The 25293-nt window shown below is 48.1% G+C and overlaps 2 protein-coding genes across 5 annotated transcripts in view; one reads left to right on the plus strand and one right to left on the minus strand.

The window, feature by feature from the left end:
* LOC135272661 (neuroblastoma breakpoint family member 4-like) overlaps positions 1-25293 on the plus strand; it is a 387040-nt gene that overhangs the window by 47475 nt on the left and 314272 nt on the right. The window lies entirely within an intron of this gene.
* The window catches only part of ABCA4 (ATP binding cassette subfamily A member 4), a 131916-nt gene that overhangs the window by 7543 nt on the left and 99080 nt on the right, over positions 1-25293 (minus strand). Inside the window, exons 33-47 of one of the 2 annotated variants that reach the window (XM_064371132.1) lie at positions 24237-24342; positions 24035-24109; positions 23663-23832; positions 22008-22185; positions 18729-18844; positions 17551-17698; positions 14393-14516; positions 13931-14060; positions 11866-11986; positions 11350-11412; positions 10755-10861; positions 8569-8710; positions 5041-5175; positions 4188-4291; positions 4022-4114 (exon numbers count right to left, since the gene is read on the minus strand). In XM_064371132.1, the coding sequence (XP_064227202.1) occupies positions 4022-4114; positions 4188-4291; positions 5041-5175; positions 8569-8710; positions 10755-10861; positions 11350-11412; positions 11866-11986; positions 13931-14060; positions 14393-14516; positions 17551-17698; positions 18729-18844; positions 22008-22185; positions 23663-23832; positions 24035-24109; positions 24237-24342 (1812 nt within the window). The remainder of the gene's footprint in view (positions 1-4021; positions 4115-4187; positions 4292-5040; positions 5176-8568; positions 8711-10754; positions 10862-11349; positions 11413-11865; positions 11987-13930; positions 14061-14392; positions 14517-17550; positions 17699-18728; positions 18845-22007; positions 22186-23662; positions 23833-24034; positions 24110-24236; positions 24343-25293) is intronic. The other variant, XM_064371133.1, reaches the window with a different exon arrangement.

Consider the following 25293-nt stretch of genomic DNA (forward strand, 5'->3'; position numbering starts at 1 on the left):
GTGCTTGTTAAATAAATGAGTATTAACTGTAACTCAGCTCTTTTCTAGGTTATAAGGCCTATCAGAATGCAAATGAGCACGGCAATATGCTGATAATTTTATTTAAACTGATCGTTAGCTTTGGCATGCAAACTTTGAATAATACTGATGAATCTATAATAGTTTGCAATATGTGGGTACAGGATAAGGATAATTCTACTCAAGATAGCTGGCATTGTTGGTTTGTCATATAACACACGGTCTTTTTTCAAACTCAAAAGCACACAATATTATAAAAACAAAAACAAAAACTGGTCCTCAAGCCAGCTTGTCTCCTAACAATCCTTACATTGGAGCAGACTCTTAGTAAATAGGCCACAAGTCCTGGATCTGTTGAGATAAGTGGTGGAACACTGAGGCTGTTGTGGTGGAATACTGAGGCCGTGGTGGTGGAATACTGAGGCTCTGGTGGTGGAATACTGAGGCCGTGGTGGTGGAATACTGAGGCCATGGTGGTGGAATACTGAGGCCGTGGTGGTGGAATACTGAGGCCGTGGTGGTGGAATACTGAGGCTCTGGTGGTGGAATACTGAGGCTCTCGTGGTGGAATACTGAGGCCCTGATGGTGGATTACTGAGGCCGTGGTGGTGGAATACTGAGGCTCTGGTGGTGGAATACCGAGGCTGTGGTGGTGGAATACCGAGGCTCTGGTGGTGGAATACTGAGGCCGTGGTGGTGGAATACTGAGGCCGTGGTGGTGGAATACTGAGGCCGTGGTGGTGGAATACTGAGGCGCTGGTGGTGGAATACTGAGGCTCTCGTGGTGGAATACTGAGGACCTGGTGGTGGAATACTGAGGCTGTGGTGGTGGAATACTGAGGACCTGGTGGTGGAATACTGAGGCTGTGGTGGTGGAATACTGAGGCCTGGTGGTGGAATACTGAGACTCTGGTGGTGGAATACTGAGGCTCTGGTGGTGGAATACTGAGGCTCTTGTGCTGGAATACTGAGGCTCTGGTGGTGGAATACTGAGGCCGTGGTGGTGGTGGAATACTGAGGCCCTGGTGCTGGAATACTGAGACTCTGGTGGTGGAATACTGAGGCCGTGGTGATGGAATACCGAGGCCCTGGTGGTGGAATACTGAGGTCTTGGTGGTGGAATACTGGGGCCTTGGTGGTGGAATACTGAGGCTCTGGTGGTGGAATACTGAGGCTCTTGTGCTGGAATACTGAGGCCGTGGTGGTGGAATACTGAGGCTCTGGTGGTGGAATACTGAGGCTCTTGTGCTGGAATACTGAGGCCGTGGTGGTGGAATACGGAGGCTTTGGTGGTGGAATACTGAGACTCTTGTGCTGGAATACTGAGGATCTGGTGGTGGAATACTGAGGCTTTGGTGGTGGAATACTGAGGCTCTTGTGCTGGAATACTGAGGTCGTGGTGGTGGAATACTGAGGCTCTGGTGGTGGAATACTGAGGCTCTGGTGGTGGAATACCGAGGCTGTGGTGGTGGAATACTGAGGCTCTTGTGCTGGAATACTGAGGCCGTGGTGGTGGAATACAGAGGCCTTGGTGGTGGAATACTGAGGCCGTGGTGGTGGAATACTGAGGCCGTGGTGGTGGTGGAATACTGAGGCTGTGGTAGTGGAATACTGAGGCCTGGTGGTGGAATACTGAGGCTCTGGTGGTGGAATACTGAGGCTCTTGTGCTGGAATACTGAGGCCGTGATGGTGGAATACCAAGGCCGTGCTGGTGGAATACCGAGGCTCTGGTGGTGGAATACTGAGGCTCTGGTGGTGGAATACTGAGGCTCTGGTGGTGGAATACTGAGGCTCTGGTGGTGGAATACTGAGGCTCTTGTGCTGCAATACTGAGGCCGTGGTGGTGGAATACTGAAGCTGTGGTGTTGGAATACTGAGGCTCTGGTGGTGGAATACTGAGGCTCTGGTGGTGGAATACTGAGGCTCTTGTGCTGGAATACTGAGGCCGTGGTGGTGGAATACTGAGGCTGTGGTGGTGGAATACTGAGGCTCTTGTGCTGGAATACTGAGGCCGTGGTGGTGGAATACTGAAGCTTTGGTGGTGGAATACTGAGGCTCTTGTGCTGGAATACTGAGGCTCTGGTGGTGGAAAATACCGAGGCCGTGGTGGTGGAATACCGAGGCCCTGGTGGTGGAATACTGAGGCCTTGGTGGTGGAATACTGAGGCTCTGGTGGTGGAATACTGAGGCTCTGGTGGTGGAATACTGAGGCCGTGGTGGTGGAATACTGAGGCTCTGGTGGTGGAATACTGAGGCTCTGGTGGTGGAATACTGAGGCCGTGGTGGTGGAATACTGAGGCCGTGGTGGTGGAATACTGAGGCTCTGTTGGTGGAATACTGAGGCTCTGGTGGTGGAATACTGAGGCCGTGGTGGTGGAATACTGAGGCCGTGGTGATGGAATACTGAGGCTGTGGTGGTGGAATACTGAGGCTCTGGTGGTGGAATACTGAGGCTCTTGTGCTGGAATACTGAGGCCGTGGTGGTGGAATACTGAGGCCGTGGTGGTGGAATACTGAGGCTCTGGTGGTGGAATACTGAGGCCGTGGTGGTGGTGGAATACTGAGGCTCTGGTGGTGGAATACTGAGGCTCTTGTGCTGGAATACTGAGGCTCTGGTGGTGGAATACTGAGGCTGTGGTGGTGGTGGAATACTGAGGCCCTGGTGCTGGAATACTGAGACTCTGGTGGTGGAATACTGAGGCCGTGGTGATGGAATACCGAGGCCCTGGTGGTGGTGGCATACTGAGGCTGTCGTAGTGGAATACTGAGTCTCTGGTGGTGGAATACTGAGGCTCTGGTGGTGGAATACTGAGGCTCTTGTGCTGGAATACTGAGGCCGTGATGGTGGAATACCGAGGCCGTGGTGGTGGAATACCGAGGCTCTGGTGGTGGAATACTGAGGCTCTGGTGGTGGAATACTGAGGCTCTTGTGCTGCAATACTGAGGCCGTGGTGGTGGAATACTGAAGCTGTGGTGGTGGAATACTGAGGCTCTGGTGGTGGAATACTGAGGCCCTGGTGCTGGAATACTGAGGCCGTAGTGGTGAAATACTGAGGCCGTGGTGGTGGAATACTGAGGCCCTGGTGGTGGAATACTGAGGCCCTGGTGGTGGAATACTGAGGCCGTGGTGGTGGAATACTGAGGCCGTGGTGGTGGAACACTGAGGCCTTGGTGGTGGAATACTGAGGCTCTGGTGGTGGAATACTGAGGCCCTGGTGCTGGAATACTGAGGCCGTAGTGGTGAAATACTGAGGCCGTGGTGGTGGAATACTGAGGCCCTGGTGGTGGAATACTGAGGCCCTGGTGGTGGAATACTGAGGCCGTGGTGGTGGAACACTGAGGCCGTGGTGGTGGAACACTGAGGCCTTGGTGGTGGAATACTGAGGCTCTGGTGGTGGAATACTGAGGCTCTGGTGGTGGAATACTGAGGCCGTGGTGGTGGAATACTGGGGCTGTGGTGGTGGAATACTGAGGCTCTGGTGGTGGAATACTGAGGCTGTGGTGGTGGAATACTGAGTCCCTGGTGCTGGAATACTGAGGCCGTGGTGGTAGAATACTGAGGCCGTGATTGCGGAATACTGAGGCTTTGGTGGTGGAATACTGAGGCGTGGTGGAGGAGTACTGAGGTTCTGGTGGTGGAATACTGAGGCTGTGGTGGTGGAATACTGAGGCTGTGGTGGTGGAATACTGAGGCTGTGGTGGTGGAATACTGAGGCTGTGGTGGTGGCCCTCCCTCATCCTAGCCAGGGTATGCAGGCTTGGACCTCCCATCCAGAGAGTTGGGCAAATCTTCCACCACTGGAAATTAGGCCAATATAGAGGAGTTTCTCATCAGCATAATGGCCTTCTCCATCTGCTGCTGGAGAATGAGGCCCAGCCACCACCTGCCTTTGCCCCAGGGGATGACAGGGCAGCAGGACTCTTCCAAGCGTCAGTGGAGAACATAGGGTCCAGTTGGATCCACAGAAGGCAACAAGGGGCATTCCCCCACCATCTGCTTACTTGGACTTGAGATGCTGAATGGTGCCCATACATCGAAAGGCCCCCTTTACCATGATTGCCAGCCGGGTACACAGCGCCTCACATTCTTCCATGCTGTGAGGGAAGAGAGAGGGTGTGAGCAGCGGAGGACTGCCACCCACCTTCCCCAGCCCTGGAAATCTCTTGCCTGTGGGATGTGAGGACCACAGCCCTCCCTTCTCTGATGATGCTCACGATGACGTTCCACAGCATGCGGCGTGCCTGGGGGTCCATCCCTGTGGTGGGCTCGTCCTGGGGTGGTGGATAGAAGGTGGGAGGCACAGGCTGGGAGCTGGACCTTCTGGTTACTGCTTCCCCCCTGGGCTGGCTCCCCTGAGGAGGATGAGCTGACAGGCGGCACACACAGTCACTCCCCAGTTGAGTAAGACAGGGGTATCCTGGTGCAGGGTACGGAAGGTAGGAGGTGGATCCGAGAGTAAAGAAGCATGGTGTCCACCCCGGGCCCATTTCAGCCCACGAGGGAATTAAAGTGGATTAAGGCAATGACAGAATTCTCCTCAAAAAAGAAAATCCTGCAAATATGTTTGTCAGGAGGCAGGGAGGTAACTCAGGTCACTTCCCTGGTTCCTGCTATATCTTGTGCCTGTGCCCTTATGATCCTTGGGTTGTGTGGGCATGGCCTCAGGCCTGGCCCAGCTCAGGGGAGGGTCACACAAGCCTTTGACCCAGCTCAGTGCTCCTGTTTGGAGACCAGACACCAACAGGTCGCAGAGCGAGCTAAACTTCCTGGCTGTGAGCTGGTGGCCATCCACAGAGACATCCTGAGAATGCATAGTGAGACTGTGCCATGACTCATTTTTCTCCAGAGCTGTGTGAACCAAACACTGGTCCAATCACTCAAAATGAGCAACACAAGAAATAGTCCAGACCAAAGCCAAATTGCTGCATTTTCTAAATCTTCTGACCCAGAACCTATTTTCCCAATCTGAGAGACACAGCATTTGGTTTAAGCCCCTGGGGCAGCCCAAGCCCGCAGTTACCAGCAGCACGAGCGGCGGGCAGCCAATGAGCGCGATGGCTGTGGAGAGTTTCCGCTTGTTGCCCCCACTGTACATGCCAGCCAGGCAGTCCGCGTAGACAGTCAGGCCCAGGCTCTTAATACTCCAGTTTGCAACCTACGGAAAAGAAAGAAATCCCATTTGGAGAAGACAAGAAAACACCCCAAACCTCCTCCAGTTCAAAGCCCTGGCTCCCAGATCTCACACCTCCAGAATGAAAGACCCAGCTAGGCTGAACCAGGCTGCCTGCTGGCTCCTCTAGCATATGCTTCAGGCACCAGACAGTGTCTCCTTCACTCTCTCTTGGATCCCAGGGTGGCCCGGTCAGTTCAGCACCTGTTGGGTGTAGCCCCCTGGGAAATGGCCTTCAACCTTACAAGCAGCAAGACAGTGGGTCTCGCCCAGTGTCCTGGACCATGGCTAGGAGTAGAGGAGGAAGGGTCTGTTTGAGAAGATGGTGAGTTCCAGACCCGTTGATCCCACCCCTCAAGACAGTCACACCCGAAGCCTTGTGCATCCGACACGTACCTATGGAACAGGCACTGAACCAGGCATGGAGAACAAAGTGAACACAGACTGCAGAGAGGTGACAGTTAAACAGAATACTGGTAGATTATGACAGTGCCATGAGGAACGCTGACAGAGATACCAGGTATGTGTGCACATGCACAGGAGGGGATCTAGGGAAGCCACTGGGGACAAGCTCACCATGCTTCTGCCTTCTGTACTTGTCCCCTGTGTCTAGAATGTTCCTCCCTAGGTGTGCACACGGCTCCCTCTCTCACCTCTAGTTCTTCACTCAGGTCCTCTCCTTTGTAGTCTCTCTCTGGGCCATCTGACCTCAAAGTGCAAACCCTGCCCTAACAATTTCCTCCCTGCATTTCTTTTCCCTGAGAACTTTTGAGTCCTGAGTGTACTGGAGATTTTACCTATTTATCTACAGATTGTCTATCCCTCCCACTAGAATGTAAGCTCCTTTTTTAACTGTTTATTTGGAAATAGTTTCAAACTCACACAAACATATAAGAATAAAAAATAGTGCATAGAACACTATTAACTAATAAACTCTTCTCTCTCATGGACACAGATATACACACACACACAATTTTTTGTGACTCATTTGAGGATAAGTTACTTATCGTGGCCTTTCACTCCTAAATACCTCAGGGCATATTTCCTAAGAATAGGGATATTCTCTCACATAACCACAAGTACATTATCAATGTCAGTAAATTGAACGTTATGATCCATTTATCTAATCTACCATTCACAGTTCAGTTTTGTCAGCTGGTCCAATAATATCCTCTATCATTTTTTTTCTCTTCTGCATAAGATGTGATCTATTGTCTGTTTTCAGTCATTATACCTGTTTAGCCTCCTGCGCTTGGAGACATTTCCATAGCTTTTTCTTTGTCGTTTATAACTTATATTTTTGAAGAATGCAGTCTCTCTCTCTCTCTTTTTTTTTTAAGTCTCCTTCTTTGGAGCTTGTCAGAAGTTTCCTCACGATGATTCCTGTCACGTATCTCCAATCTGGATACTACGTAAGTGAAATTGTGTCCTTCATAGGGTATCATGTCTCGGGGCATGAGATGTTCATCTCCCCCTTATAGGTGATGTTAATTTTGATCACCCAGTTAAGGTGCTGCCTAATTTCTCCATTATAAAATTATTATGCTTCTCTCTTGCAACCAATAAGCAATCTGTACAGAGATACTTTCATTTCTTTAAAATTACATTATTATTATCTTTTTTTAAGAGACAATCTTGCTCTGTTGCCCAGGCTGGAGAGCAGTGGCATGATCTCAGTCCACTGCAGCCTCAACCTCCCGGGCTTAAGCATTCCTCCCACCTCAGCCACCTGTGTAACTGGGACTATAGGCATGCACCACTAGGCCCAGCTAATTTGTTAATTTTTTTGTAGAGATGGGGTCTCCCTATGTTGCACAAGCTAATCTGGAACTCCTGGGCTCAAGCGATCTTCCCACCTTGGCCTCTCAAAGTGCTGTGCTTACAGGTGTGAGCCACCATGCCCAGCCCATTATTTTTTTTTAAAGCACTTTCTTACTTTCTGGCATAAGATATTCCACATTCATTTTATACCTATGCCATTCCAGCCCTGGAATCTATTATTCATTGGAGGAATCAGGGTTACTTTTAGTGGGGAATATTATTAAGACAAAAGTCTGAGCACTAAGTGTGCTCATGGCTACTGGGGTGTTTTTGTTTTTTGACCCTTTCAGAATTCAGGAATATGGATATGCACTGTTTGTGGGTGCATGCAGATATGTTCCTATGTGCATGAAACATGAACACATCTGCATGCACCCACAAACACGTGCATATCCATATTCCTGAATTCCCAGTGCTATCTCCAGTCCCAATCCATGGCCTCACAGTTCTTTCTTGCTTTTTCCTTTTCCATATTTGTAAGTCCCTTCTTTTACAATGAGAATTCTGGGTCCTAATAACACCAAAACATTTATTAATTTATTAATCGTGTAACACATCTAAAATTTTCAGAATCACTTTGACCATACACTATAAAAAACAAACTAAAAAGAACTCAGAAATTATTTGTAGTCCTTCTCCCCAACTCCACCCTGCCCAAGAATGAGGATATACAGTCAAATACTGTGTTAATCAGTTGTTTGTATTAGCTCTATCCCCTTTTTGCAGGATTATGATATTTATTTGAAATAATATTAGGTTACTTTGTCTAGTTTGCTGTCAGCATTAGGTTTTCTTTATGTTTCACTTTTGCCTACTTCCCATTCTTACTGATTTTGTTGTGGAACATTAACATGTTCCACAAGTTAAAACTAAACAAAAATATATCCCCAGAAGTACTATTCCCTCCCATTTTCTTTCTTCCCAATTTCTTCCTGTTGATCACTAAATTCATTGTTTTCTGGCTTATCCTTTATGTGTTCTATTTGCAAAGCTAAGCAGACATATGTTTAGTTTCTTATTTTTCCTTCTTTCTTACACAAAAAGTAGCATTATATATGTTCTGTTTTCCACTTTACTTTTTTTTCATCTCTGTATCAGTTCACTGAAATTTTCCTTTTTCTTTTTTATAGTTGCATAAGACTTTATTGTGTGTCTGTACCATACATTATTCAGCCAATCTACAATGACTAAACATGTAGGTAACTTCCAGCATTTTGCAATTACAAACGCAACAGATCACCTTGTACATCCTCATTTTGTACTGTGGGAGATGTATCTTCAGGATAAACTCTTAAAACTGTGATTGCTGAGTCAAAGGAAAAATGCATACATCATTTGTTAGATATGGGAGTGGGGAATTTTTTTGTCTGTCTTGTTCACTGCTATACCCCCGGTTTCTAGAAGAGTACTTGGCACACAGTAGCACATAGTAAACATTTTTTGGAATGAATGAATTAATAGCATGCTTCAGTTTCTTATCTCCAAGTGAATGCACTCTCAGGAAACAGGCTTGTAATTAACCAGATTCCTACGTGGTCACAACAAACCATTTTTTACCTTTTCAATTTCCTCTGCTGGTATACCTCGAAGCCGGGCATAAAAGTAAAGATGTTCTCGTCCTGTGAGCAGCTCATCAATTGCATCAAACTGAGGACAGTAGCCCATATTTTGATGGACTTCAGAAATATTGGTTAAAATACTGCAAGAAAAAAGCAATGAGTGATTTTCCTGCAAGGGGGTGGAGGGATGACCACAGAGCTAGGGCTGGAGAAGCTTCTGCCAATGGGAAAAGGAAGCTGCTTCTTCTCTTCTAATACTTGGCTTCAGAAATGCATACAATTTTTGGGAATCAAAACAGGGGCCCTTTGGTTAGAAAGTGAATCCTGTCAGATTCTTCCATGTTTCCATGTCTGGGATTAATTGAATCCATGTTACGCCAAAAGTCAGCTTTTATTTTGGATCAGATCACCTCACGTGTGAATTTAGAAACAGAGGGAAGATCAGGTTTAAGAAAATAATTAGTGGTTTTAAATATTCTTCAGACATTTGGAAAGTAACTAGAAAAGATGGATGTGTCCCAATGGAAGTAGACTTCTCTATCTGTATTTATTGGCAAAGATAGCAATGAAAGAGGAGCCAGTCAGATAATTACTTACAGCAAGAGGCCTGCAAGGAGCAGGGGTAGAGTGAGTTGGGTTCCATCAACTCCCTTTGGCTAATATATTCACCCCCACTATAAAATATGTTGCCATGATGGAAAATAAACTATACATAGACATTTGGTCTAATCTTATCCTTTTCTTCTTATATCTTAGGGTATATGAATAAAGGATGGATGAAATATGATGGTACAGAGAGAGACCATTGCAGTTCCCACAGTGACAAAAGCCACCAGAGGTATGGCAGGGCCAATTAAAACTACCCAGGGAAGTAAGGAGGGTACATCTCCAAATTCGCAGAAGCTACCCCACCAGAGAATCACAATTCCGTGTCTTAAACCTATATTTTCTTTCTAGCGTCCAGCTCAGTTTTACCTTCTGGACATCAGGCTGTGTCTCACTTGGACACAGTTATAACTTGATGTCTCATAAATGTGCTCATGGAAAATTCTACGCTATCTTTCCCCTCCTCCACTCTGCCATGACTCCTTTTGTCACCATCATACAGTCACCTGTGTGGTCACTTGCAGGTGAAGCTGGATCTGTTGAGATAGACTTAGCCGTGACCTGGCTTCACCCCTGCCTGTCCCTTTTCCATAAACCCAGTAGGGCTGGTTATGGAGTCCAAAGAACCAAATCATTGTGTCTGAGCCAGTGAAGCATGCTCAGGACTCTTCCTGCCCACTTGGCATTGGGCCATGCTGAGGATGGCTTTCAGGGGAGAGAAAGAGCCCCCAGTCAAGCAGATGCTGGACAGATGTCAGCAGCACATTACTCCACATACAAACCAGGGCAGAGGCTCCCTCTGGGCGCTTCTACTGTGTGTGCTGAAGTTTTACTGTTCAAGCTTTTCCTGCAGCCAGGAAAGAGGCAAACAAGTGAGAGCCCATCCTCTCTGTCCTGCCCATCGGGGACCAGTTTGTTTAAACATACTTTATTACAGAGAGCAGCAGTCACCCTCCAGAATCTAAGGGCACATGCCAGTTTTCCCTTTATGTTCCTTGGTCTGGCAAAGCCAAACATCAGCCTACAAATAGCCAATGCAGGTTAAGCCCTCGCAAGGGCCTATGAATATGCCTCCATATAGAAACTCAACCCAGAGGAAGGATGCCTCATCACAGGGGTTCTTAACCTGGGATCCAAGAGCTCCTGCAGGATCATAAATGTGAACCAGGGCTCAGTAAATTCCCTGAAACTTTCTGCAAAAATGTGTGGAGAGAGGTAATGGGAGGCAATGGTGCATTTTTATAAGAATAGGGTACAAATATTCATCTGATGCTCAAAAGATTCCATGACCTCAAAGAGATTAAGAACCACACACTTAGTGCTTCCCAGATCTTTCCAAGAATCCATGCCAACAGAAGAAACTCTTAACAATCACAATTCAGTTCAAATTTCTGGTGGGTCTATGTGTTGGGCTTTTTGGGCCATGCCCTCTGGGAAGCCTCCTTCTCTGTACAGATCTTTCAGGGCCTCATATGGACCCTAGTGTAGGGTCTGATGGTCACCCTTCCTCTTCTAGGAGAGGGACATGGCCCAGGACCTGTGAGAGATTCCCTGAGACAGGAGGGGCAGGCCACTCACCTCTTGCCTGCTACAGTGGCATCCCCTGAGGTCACTGTGGTGTCCCCAGTGAGCATCTTGAATGTGGTTGTTTTGCCGGCACCATTCACTCCCAGGAGGCCAAAGCACTAGGAGAAAACACAGAGCTAGCCTGGGCTTAGAGACCAAGGTCTAAAATGTCAGGTCCCAGGGCAAGTGTGTGAGCTGGGGGAGGCATTTTAGACGTGGCCTGCCGTCACAGAGGTCATGAGCCACGTGTGGCTACTGAGCTCTTGAAACACATCTAAGTCCCAATTGACATGGGCCCTGAGTGCAAAGATTCAAAGACTTAAAAACAAAACAAAACAAAATCACCAACTATCTCATTAATAAGGTTTTATATTAATTACATGTTGAAGTGATAATATTTTGGATATATTGAATAAAATAAAAAATACTAGTAAAATTAATTTTACCTGTTTTTTTTTTACTTTTTTCACGTGGCCAGTAGAAGATTTAAAATTATGCATGTGACTTGCATTATGTTCCTATTGAATATCTCTGCCTTATGGGGAGCAGAGGCAGGCACAAGACTGATGTTCGGAAATCGTTCTTACGTGATCTGCAGAGTACCCACCTCTCCAGCGCGAACTCCGATGCATAGCCTGTCCACTGCTGGGCTGGAGGTGCCTGGATAAATCTGCAAGATATGAAGAAACTGGACTGAGAACTGAGACAGGATTAGAGCAAGGAGGGGAAGAGGGAACAAGAGCAAAGGATGGTTTAGGAGAAAACTACCAGCACTAGGAGGTTACATATTGACATGGGCAGCCACAGAGGTGCAGTGAGTACTGAGGCATCTCAAAACTGACCCATGCTCTGCAGAAATGGAAGAGAGAAAAGGGAGTGATGCTTAGCTGGAGTGGTTCTTGTTGAGGCCCTGTGTCAGTGCCCTAGATGAATGGCAGGGAGCGCACATTGGAATTAGATGTTCTTGGAAGACAAGTTATAACACAGAGATGATGACTCCACATAAAATTAGGAAACCAAATTGCTTACATCAGTATATTGATTGTTCTATAGAAGGAAAATGGCAACATCATGCCAACTGTGGATCTAACCAACATCTCCAAACTAATACCCATTCCCTTACCTTGGTTAGTTCGTGTAGCCTCAAGATGTCAGTTTTATTTCCACCGGTAATAACTCTTTGTCTTTCTTCAGCCACATCATCATCTTCATCAACAATGGGCTCCTTAGTGGGCTCAGCAATCCTAGATGAAGAAAGGGGGTCAGGATGGGCTGGCTGTATAGTGTCCTTGGCACTGTCCTTTCCATCTGACCTCTCTTTCATTCACTTGCTTCTGCTTCCTTCTGGGCATCCATCCCTTAAGACTTAAAATCTAAAAAAGGGCTCCTAACAGGAGAGGCATTAGGCATTAGGTAGAGAGGTCAAGAGCTTATGTCCAGAGTCAGCCTTGGGTTCCAGTCCTGGCCTCCTCATGTGTGACCTTGGGCATTGGACCTCTCTGAACCTTGCCTCCTTCAACCATGTGATGAGGAGTGGGGTAACAATACCTGTCTCATAGGATTGTGCTGAAGATGAACTCAGCACAGTGTCTGGTGCAGAGTAAAGACTCAGGGCCTGGGAGCACTGTCATGACTAAAACCTTTCCTCTAGGGCAAGCACTCAGTCAGGGGTAGTTACTGTCCTCCGAGCCTCCCCCTTCCTCCCATCTGCCCTGCCAACTCCACCTCTCCAAAACAGAGTCAGCCCACTTCATGCCTCAAAACCTTCTGTGGTTCTCTGTCAGCTATAGGTTGAAGCCCTCCCTCTGCAGCTGGAATTGGAGCCCTGCAATCAAGCCCCATCTACCCTTCTCACTCACCTCCTGCACTAACTCCTCTGTCAGCAATTGGCTTCTCCCCCTGGTTCCCAGACCTACTGGTCACTCCCATCTCCCAGCCTCTGCATGTGTTTCCAGTCCCTCAATGTTCTCCTCCTACCCTGCCAAATGGAATCTTCCTCATCCTTAAAGACACAGCCTCTTCTCTGGCACCCTCCTGATCTTCTGGAAGCCAGAGACTATGGTGTACTTCTCTGGTCCTCTTTAGGCCCTAAAGCAGGCAGGACTCATTCAATTGTGCTGACATCAGAGTTTAAAGCTAACGAGTCAGTTTGGGTAGTCAACTCCCTGACCTGCTCTCCCACACAAAGGCCTCTAAAAGGTGTGGCCAAGGCTGCAGAGAGGGTCTGCAAGGGCTGAGTGTGCCAAGGACAACAATCCTGACACTGTCTTCCATAACTAGAACTGCTTGTGTATCCTGTTTCATCAGAGTGTGTTGACACCCATGATCTCATTCACTTCTCACAGTCCTGTGAGTAGGAGGCAGATTCATTTCCAATAAATCAATTCCCTGTGGACCAAAACATAAAACCAAGTCCTTGGAATCTATTTGCAGGTGACCACACTCAGCCTGGGAGGAGAAAAAGTTAAGAAACAAAACGCTATAGAGGAAAGCTTGCTAGGAAGGGCTGGTGCTTGGCAATTCAGGCCCCTGGGTGAGGACAATAAAGGCAGGCCTGGATTGCAGAGGGGAGTGAGGCAGGAGCCCACCTAGCCTCAGGAAGAGCCTGGGGAAGAATGGCAGTTGCCAGCTAACCTGGCAGTTGAGAAGCCCTGGAGAGTCAGGGTTGGTGGCTACTCACTTTCCTCCAGGGGTTGTAGGGGCATGATCACTGCCTGCACCCCTCCACACAGCTCCTGCCTGCTTTCCCCTCGCACATGACTCCCATATTACTCCCCCACTCCCACTCCCAAATCTCTAATTAGCAAAGGGGCCTGCTATGTCCCTTCTCTCATGAATACATTAGTCTATTTCTAGTACTTTATATATCCCGTAACCATTGTCATTTCCAATACTATCATCCAATCAAAATATATATTTGGTAATTAAATGAGAAGGATTAAATATCAGCAATTGAAATTAATAACACTGCATTTTAAATATTTTAAAGTGGAGGCTTTTCACATATTCAAATCTGCCTGTTTTAACCCAATTCTTTACTTGTATTACTAGGGAAAAGCCAAGCTTTGAGAATGTAAAAAACTGTCGTGGAGTGGGGCTCCTGAGGAAAGAGAAGACTGTGTGGGTGTGAAGTCCAACCCTGGATGCCCTGAGCTGCCTACTGGCCCCAGGGTGTGGCATGGACGTACCACTGTGAGAGGAAGAAATGGCGCTGGACCAGGAGGGTCAGGAGGAAGTACACCACCCCTTCCACCACCATGGCAAACAGGTTCTTCCCAATCAGGTCCCAGTGGAACGGATTTGCAGAGTGCTTCTCTCCTGGGCATCAACAGGAATTGAGTCCACTTCAGCCACCTCATCTCATCCCACAGACCTGACCACAGCACAAGGCCCACTAGACCAGGCTTTATGTGGGAACTGAGCAAGAGCCAAACACCCGCCTCATCTGGGCTGCCCTCCCCAACTCCTGTGGCTTCCCAGCCACGGAAACAGAGGCATCCTCATCCCCTCTACCTGGCAGGACACTTCCAGCCCAGCAAGGTCCCCTCCCAGCACCAGCCCCAGCCACAGTCTGATGCAACAACTGCCACAGTAGCCCTCCCAGCTTTGGACCCAGGGCCCATGCTCCACGGGCCCCCACTACCACCCACCAAACCGGGTATAGACATCTGTCACAGCCTGGCTCAGTGCCAGGTCAATGAGGCCCCGGCCCAGGCAGAAGTGGGGGAAGATAATGAGCAGCTTCCTCAGCACGGCGTTGAACCTGAGCAGCATCTGAAACAGAGAAGTAGGACTGTTGGAAACGGGGGCCAAGCCTACCCGCCCCTCTCCTCAGCGGGATAGGACAGGGGAAGGACTGCAGGCAGAGGAATCCTTGTAGCCAGACTGACCACAGGAGGGATCTGTCCAGCAGAGCATAGCGGGTTTGCTATGGAGGTCATGAAGTACTTACAAGTGGTGCCTCAGGGCCAGGCCAAAGAACTAATCAATTAATGACCAATCAATGACTGAGCTCCCTGTGAGTTTCTAGTTGGTAGGAGCTGCCCCTCCATCTAGCCAGGCAGCATCTTCTAAACATTTACTCTGCTCAGTACCATGTGGGCACCAAGGCTAACTGTGAGGAACCTGTGCTGTCCTCACCCCTCACCTAGGTGACTCTGGGGGTCACAGCAGGAATGTGCAGAGAAGCTGCAGCCCTCCTGCCATCCACCTAGGGAGCTCTCCCTGCAGACTCACTTTGAAACAACAGGAGCCCTCCAAGGCGTTTGTTAACAACGGCTGCAGGGGGACAGCAGGCCCTGAGCCATCTCCAGCTCTGCTTCTCAGCTCCTCACGCGGCAACTACTATTGTCTGGGAGAGGAGGGCTGGAGACTGTCTCTGGGGTCTGTGTTAAGCCAGGGACTTGTTTTCAAGTGGTCAGACTTGGCATGTTGGACAAAGCCTCCCCTGAGAAGGTAGAAGGGACACTGAGGGGGACGAGGCCAGCATAGCTCCTGGCTGGGCCACTGCTGTCCTCTCCATCTGGCTCCTCCCTGTCCCACAACCTCCTCCTTCTCCAGCCCCACACCTGTGCCCATTACCTCATCTTCCCTGCCTACCCACCCACCCACTGTTTCCCCACTCTTTCTGGAATCACTGTACTCTTTGGCCTCTAAGCCTGGGCATTTGCAGGCTGTTACCTATTATTTTTAGCAGGAAAGGATGCTCTTTTCCCTTCTGCTTTCTGAAAGATTCCTGTTCTTCTTCAGACAGCTGGCTCAGAGAGTGCCTTCTCTTACAAGCCTTCCCAGATTCCCATGAGAAAGCATCTGTTCCTCTCTCACAGCACTTACCACATTCCCAGGATTAATTTTTAAAAATCTGTTGACTTTCTCCACCAGTCAGTGGGCCCCTGGAGGGTGAGCACTGGGTCCTAATTAATTTTGTGTCCTTCCTAAATATTTGCACAATGATTAGCTCATAGTAGGCACTTCATTATTTATTAAATGAGCTAATAGAAATCTACTTATTCCAGGACACGCTGAAAAGGAATTTCCTCCACCACGGCTCCCCCAGCCCCCGGCTCTTTCTGCTGCCTCTGGCCTGCAGCGTGTTATCCACCTAGCTCCTCTGCTGCTCTGTCACACACTGTATTATGGAGGATCATACACTGTGGCTTGTATCAGCTGCTAACTTGGTGGGCAGATCCTTTCCTAACTGGAATGGGAGCCTCTGGAGGGCAGGACGAGTGGGCCACGCTTGTTTACATCAGCACCCCCAGCATGTTGTGTTCAGCTAGTAAAGACCCCCTGACGGGGCAGGGGCAGCAGCTGCTGGGAGCTGGGAGCCTCCTGTGGGATACTAGGGGTTTCTGCAGCAACTGTGTGTCTGGTAATTTACATGAAAATACTAGCTTTATGGAGGCGGATGCTTAGCAAATGTTGGCTAAATGGGTGCAGCCACAGAGGGGAAAATGTTCTGAGTTGCTTTAAGCTGGCTATTTAATTATTCTGAAGAAACACTCTCTTAAGACTTAGTGGGCTATGAGCCTGCAATAAACACAGCTCCACAAAGCAGCATTTTCAGTCACCGGGGTGCTCTGGCCATCTGCTGGGGCTGCAGTCTCATCCTCCCCCTTTCCAGAATCTGACTCTGACATACTGAACTTCTTATCATTCATGGAACAGATGAGGCTTCATTACCCTAACAAGATCTGGAAAGAGTCAGTCTCAGGAGGCCACAGGTCTGGGGGGTTCACGGTGGGGCCTCTGCAGATTTGCCCTGTGTTCCCCAGCAGGGCCCAGAGGCAGGTGGAGGTGGGCGCTGTAGGGCAGGAGTGCAGATGTGCTGGCTGGTCCCAGCCTCTGAACTGGGAAGAGCTAATGAAGGAAAGGTTGAGGCACCTGGGGACACAGGCACGTGGGGAGGCAAACGTTCCAAGGACAGCCACAGCCAGGACTCAGACCCAGTGCTGGGGACTGGGAGTGCAGTGTGAAGTAAACACAGCCCTGCAGCCACTGCCTTCATTTTTTCCAATCTTTTTATGATTCAGTTTGGCTATCTGTCTCCGGACAGGGGAGGCTGAGGGTGTGGAAGGGACAACAGGGCTTGGCAGCTCATAGAAGTGAGGCATTCAGCATGGGGAATCCCCAATCTCATCCTCAAGATTAACTGGCCCAAGGAATAGTATATGTCAGAGTGTTACAATTTCCATAAGAAAGTGAGAGGAAGAACGCATAGGGATCTGCTCCTATGTCTCCAGAGCACACAGGAAACTCAAATAAGAGGTTGCCTCTGGAGAAGGGAACTGGGTGAGTGGGAAACAGGGGTACGAAGGAGATGTTTTCATTGTATGCCTTTTTGGTCCTTTTAGATTTTGAAATCACCCAATGTATTATGTGTGTGTGTAAAACCTAACACCCAAAGTCCCTGAGGAAACCTTTCTGAAAGAGTAAGCAAATCTTAAAGTTTATTGCAAGAATAAACTTTTGCTTGCAGAATAAATGCAGAAAACCATGTCACTCAGAGCACAGAAATGATAAAGGAGTTTATAGGAAGGAAAGAAGGAAGAAGGAAGGAAGAAAGGAGGGAGGGAGGAAGGGAGGAAGGAGGGAGAAGTGAAGGACGAAGGAAGGAGGAAGGAAAGATGGAAGGAAAGAGAAAGGGAGGAGGAACGAAGGAGGAGAGGTGGTGGTAGGGAGGGAGAAAGTGGCACTCATCTCTGCATTCAGCTGCTACGTGTACATTGCTTGCCTCTGGCTCTGCTTGACCAACACATAACTCTACTATCCTACTAATCAAACAAAAAATCCAAGAAAGTTTGCTCACCCGGTTACTCTCAAATAATTCCAAGATGAAGGTAATAGCACTGCTGTTGATGCCGATGAACAGATTAGCACAAGATAAAGCCACATAGGCTGTGCTGGGGACGTCAAACAGGAAGGATGCTGGGTACATCATGGGAATGACCGCCCATCTGTGTGGAATGAGACAACTCAGAGCGATGGAGTTCCACTTTCCATTCCATCTGCAATACCTCTAGATAGAATGCACTCCCCTTACATATGAGGTGCTGTGTTTGAACTGGCCAGAGTACCAGAGGACCAGAGAGATACTCCATTTGTTGATTTCTGTGCTTCAACTTTAAATGGAGATAATGGTGCCTGGCCTGACCACTTCATGGGCTTCTGTGAGGAGCAAATGCATTAATAGTTGTGCATGTACTCTGTAAATTACAAAGCCCTGTACAACGTATAGCAGGGGTCTCCACCCTGCAACACCTCCCACTTTAGTCTGGGTCAGCAAAGCCCAGCTGAGGGTCCTAATGAGCTCATCTTCACAGTTCACAGTCAGGTTGGTTCCCAAATTTTCTGTTTCTAAGAGAGACAAGTGGAGGCCAATGCTTTGGCAAGGCTTTACTGGCCACATAGGAAAAACCAGGATCACTATTTTCATTTTACAGATGAGGAGACTGAGGCCCAGAAGGATAAATTACTCATACAAAGTTACACATGTAGGAAAGGAAGTTGCATACTGGGCTCTGTAACTCTGCTGGAGGTAAACCTTGTGTCATCCTCTACCCTGACTCAGGAGCAAGCTTTTGGCTGGAGTCTTCTACTGTGTGCGGATAACTCTTGGCCAGGTCACATGGAGACGCTGAGGTGGACAAAATGGCCCCAGATGAGTGACAGTCAGAGCTAGGTGAGGAGCTGGGGAATGGCTGACCCCCCAGGCTTTGGTCAAGATCTCAGTTTGAGTAGAAGATTCAGATCATGTGAGACTTCTTTCATTGTTGCTGAATGGACCAGGCCTCAGAGATACCTCTGTCAGTGGAGTCAGAAACAGAAGCCAGACAGATCCCTAGTTAGCAGCCTCAGACCCCACCCAGGGCCAGAAGCTAAACTTGTGGGTGCTACCACCACAGGACGGCCCAGGTTTCTGTCAGGAGATGATCCTCCTCCCTGGGCTTCCTTTGGAGGCATTAGCTAATGGCCCCAACGGCTTACCCATACAGCAGGAGCAGTGCCACAAGGGCAGGAAGGTTTTCTGGAGAAGTGTAGGCTTTCTTCTGAAACCCGATGAAGATGCCCACCACTAGCGCAGCGCTCACGGTATAATTCATCTCGGAAAGAGAAGAGGAGAGCAAGTCACTCAACCTCTCAGACCTGCTTCTGGCTCTGGAAAATGAGGGGTAGGGCCAGCCTCCTCCAGCTCTTAGGGTCTGGGATTCTGATTCAACTTGGCTTTAAACAGTTCTTGGTTGGCAAACATATGCTAAGGTGTCACTGGTCCTCCTTCCCCACCCCATGCCCCACCTCTCTGCCCAGGAAATCTTCAGTTTGTATCTTTTGAAAGGATCAATTACAAAATTCCACCTGGTCTCTCTCTCTCTAATTGGTCATAAAGTTTTGTTGATTCTTCTTTCTAAGCATGTCTTCAGAATTCAGAAAAACTTAAAGCCTAGTTCTTGGCTTCACAAAGCTCAAATAAATAACGATACCCTTTTTAAACAATTCAGTCCTGAAGCCATTATATTGGGCACAGAAAGGGGGCAGCAACAGTAGGGTTAGGGGAGGAGTCACAGTGGTCAGGAGCAGGGCAAGAACCAGAGAAGAGCTTCCTCAAAGCAAGCTGGTGTGGGGTGTGGGGGCCTCAATGGAATGAGATAAATATCCTTGTAGGGGGCTGATCTGGTGTGGGGTATCAAAGCCACAGCAGAACGAGGAGGATGTGCACGCAGCAGAGGCAGCCTGAGCAGGGAGAGGACGGTATCCACACAGGGAGGCAATGGTGGCAGAGAAGGGCAGTCTTGACATACAGGTGTATTGCCCAGTAGATAAATGAGTTGGGAGTGAGAGAAGCCAGTGTCTCACTGTTGGAGAAGGGAGTTACGGATGTGGAAAGACAATAAAACTAGAATGAGCCCTGTGGAGTTGGTTTTGGTGAGCTCAGAGTGTTCAGTGTGTAGGCAGATAGAGAGACAAAGATAGAGGTGTGTGCATACTTGCACATGTACATCTGTACCTTCCCTAGTTCTATCACTGAGAAGGCCTGGGACCAATGGTGCTTCAGAGGCAAAGAACATATCTAGCACTCAGATCTTGGTTTCTGTGGGTCACTTCCTGCTGGCAGGAACCAGGGCTTCTTGGGGAGAAGGTAGGGGTGAGGATAACTGCAGGATGAATCTAGCACTCAGATCTTGGTTTCTGAGGGTCACTTCCTGCTGGCAGGAACGAGGGCTTCTTGGGGAGAGGGTAGGGGTGAGGATAACTGCAGGATGAGCCTGGAACACCTTGCTGTGCCGTTAAGCATGGAGAAGCTCAAGAGGGATGAGGACCTGAGTCAACAGGCTACAGAAGCCAACTTCAAGGGGCTCCCACTGACCACACTGGGGATAATGTGAACATCAAAATAAACAATGACAGTCTCAGATCATAGTCCATTGATTAACACAGGAACCATGACTGCATACAGAGCTAAATGGATGAATAAATGGAAAGTTGTATAATGAATAGCATATTTATATATATTTGAAGTGCCTCTCCCCCAGATTTGTATTTATTATAAAGGGAAAAGAGTAATTTTAAGTGAAGAAGCTCAGCAGACACCTTCTTCTTAAGTGACCGAATTGAACATCATCAGTAACAGAACAAGTTGAAATCAGAAGCTACCTGATAGGATGCAGTGAGAACACAGCATCTGTTCAGCGATACTGCTGCCAAGATTCACACCCTCAACCTGCGCAAGAGGAAACCTCAGACAAGCTCAGACCAAGGGACATTCTGCAAAATAACCAGCCTGCAATCTTGAACAGTGTCAAGGCCATGAGTGTTAAGGAAAGACTGTGGAACTGTTCTAGGCTGAAGAAGACTAAAGAAACAGCACAATCAAATGCCATGCATGATTCTGAGCTAGATTCTTTTCTCTGAAAGACATTACTGCGGCAATGGGCAAAACAGGAGTGGGATGTAAGGATTAGGTGGTGGTGACACATCAGTGCTGGTTTCCTGATGCTGACAGTTTGTGTTGTGGTTGTATGGAGTGTATCCTCGTTTGTAGGAAGTACACATCGGAGATGCTGAGGGGTGTGTGTGTGTGTGAGAGAGAGAGAGGGGAAGAGAGAAAGAAATGAGAAAGGGCATCTTGTTTAGAAGTTACTCAAATGACTCAGAAAAAAAGGTTTCGTACTTGCCACTTTTCTGTAAGTTTGTAACTGTTTCAAAATTTAAAAGTAAAGAAAAATAGATGACACATATAAGAATTTAAAACATCATTTATGGGCTAAGTGAATGACATACACAATAATTGTTTGTTCCTTCATTCAACTTTTTTGCCACTGGCTAATGGGGTTACTAAGTTCTAAAATGATAGATCGCAGAGGTCAGATTCCAGGCTGGCTTTAAAATTCTGGAGCATCAGAAAGCCTGCTAAGCTGGTGCCTGCCATCTTCTACCTCTTCATTGGACTGCCAGTTAGTATCGCCTCCCACCTCAGATACCCACTCTATCCTAGCCACATATCTCTCCATAGGCTCAGAGATCCCTGTAAAACACACACACACACACACACACACACACACACACACACACGCGGGCCAGCCCCAAGTGTATAAATTCTATTTCTCATCTTTTAAAAAAAGCAAAATAAGGCCGGGTGTGGTGGCTCACACCTGTAATCCCAGCACTTTGGGAGGCCGAGGTGGGTAGAGATCACTTGAGGTCAGGAGTTCGAGACCAGCCTGATCAACATGGTGAAACCCCATCTCTACTAAAAATACAAAAATTAGGCGGGCGTGGTGGTGCGCGCCTGTAATCCCTGCTACTCAGGTGGCTGAGGACAGGAGTATCACTTGAACCCAGGAGGCAGAGGTTGCAGTGAACCAAGATCGTGCCACTGCACTCCAGCCTGGGACACAGAGCGAGACTCTGCCAAAAAAACAAAAAACAAAAAAACCCAGCACTTTACTAAGTAGCTTTTCAGTGCAGGTGGGGCCAGCTCCTTTTATAGAATCAGGGTGATTCTAATATAAAAGGAGCTGGTCCCACCTGCACTGAAAAAGATACATTGGAGGTGCTGAGGGGTGTGAGAGAGAGAGAGAGAGAGAGAGAGAGAGAGGAAGACAGAAAGAAATGAGAAGGGGCATCTTGTTGAGATGAAGGGGCATCGCATGGTGCAGCCTTGGCATCATGAGAACCCCTCCCAACTCTGTCTAGTCCTTCAGAGCACACACACGCTCCACCTTGGGCCCATGGAGCAGGGGGGTGGCACTATAAACTGACACTCACGATATCCCAGAGGAAGTTGGTCACCCAGTAGGTGGTGGGGCTCACTCCACTGATAAACTGGAGGTGCTTGGATTTGTTCACCCGCTCCTGGATCAAATAAAGGACAAAGCTGGCTGGGACGAAGGACATGGAGAAAATCACGCAGATGGCAACTAAAGCATCCACTGAAGTGGTCAGCCTGCAGCAGGGCCAGAGACACAGGGAGAGGGTGATGAAGAGGGAGGAGCAGAAGCAGGAGAAGATACAAAGTCACGCTCTGTGCAGGCCTTACCCCTACGCAGGGGTGGCCTCCAGATTCCCCTTCTCTACCCCGAAGCTATCACTCCTCTAAACTGTCTTAATCCATATGGACAAGGTTAAATAGGTATTTGTGGGTTGCCTTTCTGTTTCATGTGAATATTTCTAGACAACCTTTCTTTTTATTATATTCTTTAATTATTTTATGGTGTATAGAAATAGATGTTTATATTAATCTCATGTACTACAATGCTCTTATTAGCTCTAATAACCTGTCTGTAGAGTCTCTTCAATTTTCTATGTAGACAGACATATGGACTTTGAGATTTATATTTTGTCAATAATAATCTTGTTAAATCACATTTTCAAGAAGTACATCATCACACAAGGAAATGGTCATAATGTAAATTTAAGTGAAAAGAGGACAGGTAAGTTGTACAGGGGCTTGGCTCTATTTATCCTTTCCTCAACCAAATAGAAGTCATCTAGTTAAGGGGTAAGCTGGGGCTAAAGCCAGCCTGAACTTTAGGTACAAGCCATAAGCCCTGGCGTGGGACAGTGTCCAGCTGTAGGAAAGAGCGCTTTTACTAATTTCCACAAAGGTACCTTATATGGTAGTCACTGGCCTGATAAAACTACAAATCCTATCATCCATACATGTAGTAAGCTGAGAACAAATGAGTGGAAGGAGGCACACAAAAGTGTGGCTGAGTGAGAATTAACAGAGGACAGTCTACGGCCCTAAGGTGTCCAGAGGAAGAAACCAAGGAGTCAAGGCCCAAGTTGTAGTCGACGATGCTGGGCATGTTCACTGGCACTCAGGGTGTGCCAGGATAGTAAAATCAGGACCCCACAGCCTTGCAGAAGTTTGCAGCAACAAAAGCACTCCTACCAACGCCTCCTCCACGTAGGCCTCAATAGAGTGAACATATTACAAAACGCACAAGACCGGTGTCTCCACTGACTGAAACTGTGCAAGGAGAGCCTCAGCTTGAGGGTAGCAAAGCTCTGTTGACATCTCCAAAGTATGCTCTTCTGAGGAAATTCCTGGAATCTAAGATAATTACTCCCAGGGAACTGAAAGGTTTACTGAACTTTGCCAGTTCCTGGCAGCCACTTTGCACACTAGAAGGAGAATAATTGTATAAGCTCCAGGAGCAACTTGCCATCAAGAGCCAAAAGGGAATGGAACCAAATATAAACTTACTTTCCACATAAACGTGGGGGAGAAAGAATGACCAAGCAGTCTTGTACATGAGGCGTGAGGCACTTATTTGAAATTCATATGTTCATATGTGCCTGACTAAACAGCATTGCCATCCATCCCAGCACTTCACAGTGATAAGAATTCTCTCGGGATGTTCAAAGAGTGGAGAATGTGACAAGAAAGTGATGAGGCCAGGGCCATGGTGGCTTACACTGTAATCTCTGAGAGCTGCTCCTTGGTCAGGTTCAGGGGTTGGCTTATGACGGTGATTCCATACTCCTCGGGGTTCCTGTCCTTGGGCAGGCTGGCCCGTAAGATGGCGTTGTGGGCCACATTGAGAAAGCTGACCAGGGCATGCCAGCCTTTGTTGTTAAACCACACCTAGAAAGTGGAGAGGACATTTGAGATGTCGTACTAACTGCTAGTTAAAGAAGAAATCAGTGAAGGAAAGGGTATTTGAGAAGGAGGAAGGGTTTGGCAGCCGGAAGACATTCCTTGCTAGAATTCAGCAGGAGGAGGGATGGAATTGAATGAAGCTGGGAAAGTAAAAATAAAATAAGCAGCTATTATACAGGTCAAGTACCTTAATGTTGTCTTCAGTTTCTAGATGTTTAAGGAAAGCAGGTATTTCTTTAGAGGCCTCTCTGGTGACAGGGCCCTAAAAGCCATGTAAACAAACAAACGAGGATTTTTGTTTTTTTCCTGTTATCATTCATGAGAGTTTCTAGTTCATGGTAATTAAGCAAGTCAAAAACGCTACTCAAATCTCCAGTCTGTTTACATACCCCGCTCACATTCATGATCCGACCAAGGTCGCTTAAAAACCCAACAAGTGCTTCCCCTGTGATGGGGACGACTGGGAGCTTTCCTCCGATGGAAATTCCTCCATACCTGACGAGGAAACAAGAAATCCTCAGACAGTGCCGTGAGCTTCACACCTACTAGTAGCTCTCTCAGTTTTTGTAGGGAAACATGTACTTTTGGGGTAATTGTCTGGACCAGTGAGCAACATAGCTCCACTTTACAAACCAGCTTTTCACTCTTTTCCCACTGCTGCTGCCTCCAGGAAGGAATCCAGACCCTCATCCTGGCCTATGAGGCCTTTCTGCATCTGGTCTGTGCCCCTCTCCAACTTCATCTCTCCTCATCCCTTTCCTGGAGTGAACTAGGGACACGTCTGGGACATGTTGAGTCACTTCCAGACCTCCATGTGGCCCAGACTGCCTATGTGTCTCTGCCTTTGCCGGGCTGCTGGCTCCCCTTGGTACCTTTCCCTTTGGCGAGCATCTAGTCAACTCCAGGTCCTCTTTCACATGTCACAAGTCATTTCCTCCCACCCCAGCCAAGGACTCCTTTTCTGTGCCGCCTCTGTGCTTTGCAGGCACTTCTAGCAGCACAGGACGCATCTTCATCCTGTCATCCCTATCTCTTGGGGCCTCTGGGCCTCACCCCTGTTCAGGAGGCCCTTACCCTCTCCTGCCTGGACCTGTACTCTGCTTCTTCACTGGGCTCCGGGCCTTGGGATCCAGCTCCCGTACTGCCCTGGAAGTCTGAAGTGACTGTGTGGAAACACCAGTCTTAGTGCATCACTCCCTGGCCACAAACCCTTCAAAGGCAGGGCAAAAGCCAAACTCAACAGAACAGAATGAATTAGCTGGTTATGCAAAGCAGAGGAGGAGCTCTTTCTCAGGGCCTTGAAGCACTGCCTCACTCCTGCTTTCTATCTCAGCTGAGGCTCCATAGGTCCCTCTGGAGCAATCCTGAAAGCCAGATTTGATGTGTACGGTCTAGAATCTGCCCAGGAAAGCATGTCCATGTCAGCCCCACACCTGTTCTGGAGGC

This window comes from Aotus nancymaae, unplaced genomic scaffold (assembly GCF_030222135.1).
Source record: "Aotus nancymaae isolate 86718 unplaced genomic scaffold, 86718_ANA_hifiasm-v0.15.2.pri h1tg000122l, whole genome shotgun sequence".
In the NCBI taxonomy this organism is placed as follows: Eukaryota; Metazoa; Chordata; class Mammalia; order Primates; family Aotidae; genus Aotus; species Aotus nancymaae.